We start from the raw sequence: 868 nt of genomic DNA, 5'->3' as shown, positions 1-868 counted from the left end.
TTAAAGGCCAGTTATTTCATGGATCCAGGATACTATGCATCCTAATAAAAGGTCCCTTGGCCTTTTAAATTAAAATACCCCCCCATCACATACCCTTCACCATACCTAGAGATCGGCATTGCCACTGTACATGGATGTCTAATGCCTTAACGTCTACAGAACAGTATTGACACAAGAAGGCTTCATTTACTGTACATTAGCACTGCTTCAAGTCTCTGTCTGTGTCTCTCTCTCTCTCTCTCTGTCTCTCTCTCTGTGTCTCTGTCTGTGTCTCTCTCTCTCTCTCTGTCTCTCTCTCTGTCCCCCTCTCTGTCCCCCTCTCTGTCTCTCTCTCTGTCCCCCTCTCTGTCTCTCTCTCTGTCCCCCTCTCTCCCACTCACTGGGCGTGTTGACAGCAGGTTGCGCAGCAGACCGAGGGTCTTCATCAGCACGTTGGAGTCGGGGTCTGATAGCAGGCGGAACAACTGTTCTGTACCCAAACTCCGAACGATCTCCACCTTCACCTTCTGATCTGCCTGGAACGCCATGTTCTTAACACACAAACACACACGTGTTTTGGTACAAAATTAATCTGTCACTGCATGAAAATAAGAAGATGTTTCATTGCATCCAAACATGTATAGTCCTAAACGCAACCTTCCAGGATTTTGATGGTTGTAGGAAACCAACAAGTGTAAAGAGGTGTAACATCTTCTTACCATCAGAGCCCAGATGCCATTGACCCTCAGAGCAGGACTGTCACTCTGGGTCAGACTGCATAGTAACTCGATCACCCCCGACTCCAGGATGGGCTGCAAGTCCACAGGAACAAAGGGTCTCAATAGTAACGTAATACAATCTGTTCTCTGTGTGTGTGTGTGTGTGTGTG

General features: G+C 47.5%; 1 protein-coding gene across 2 annotated transcripts in view; it reads right to left on the bottom strand.

The window, feature by feature from the left end:
- The window catches only part of armc8 (armadillo repeat containing 8), a 16,980-nt gene that overhangs the window by 4,543 nt on the left and 11,569 nt on the right, over positions 1 to 868 (bottom strand). For both annotated transcript variants that reach the window (XM_032515245.1, XM_032515246.1), the window contains exons 16-17: positions 699 to 791; positions 381 to 530 (exon numbers count right to left, since the gene is read on the bottom strand). In XM_032515245.1, coding sequence (XP_032371136.1) covers positions 381 to 530; positions 699 to 791 — 243 coding nt within the window. The remainder of the gene's footprint in view (positions 1 to 380; positions 531 to 698; positions 792 to 868) is intronic.

The sequence above is a fragment of the Etheostoma spectabile genome, chromosome 5, assembly GCF_008692095.1.
Source record: "Etheostoma spectabile isolate EspeVRDwgs_2016 chromosome 5, UIUC_Espe_1.0, whole genome shotgun sequence".
Classification (NCBI taxonomy): Eukaryota; Metazoa; Chordata; class Actinopteri; order Perciformes; family Percidae; genus Etheostoma; species Etheostoma spectabile.
The sequence above is the reverse complement of the archived record's forward strand: the minus strand, read 5'-3'. Positions and strand labels throughout refer to the sequence as shown.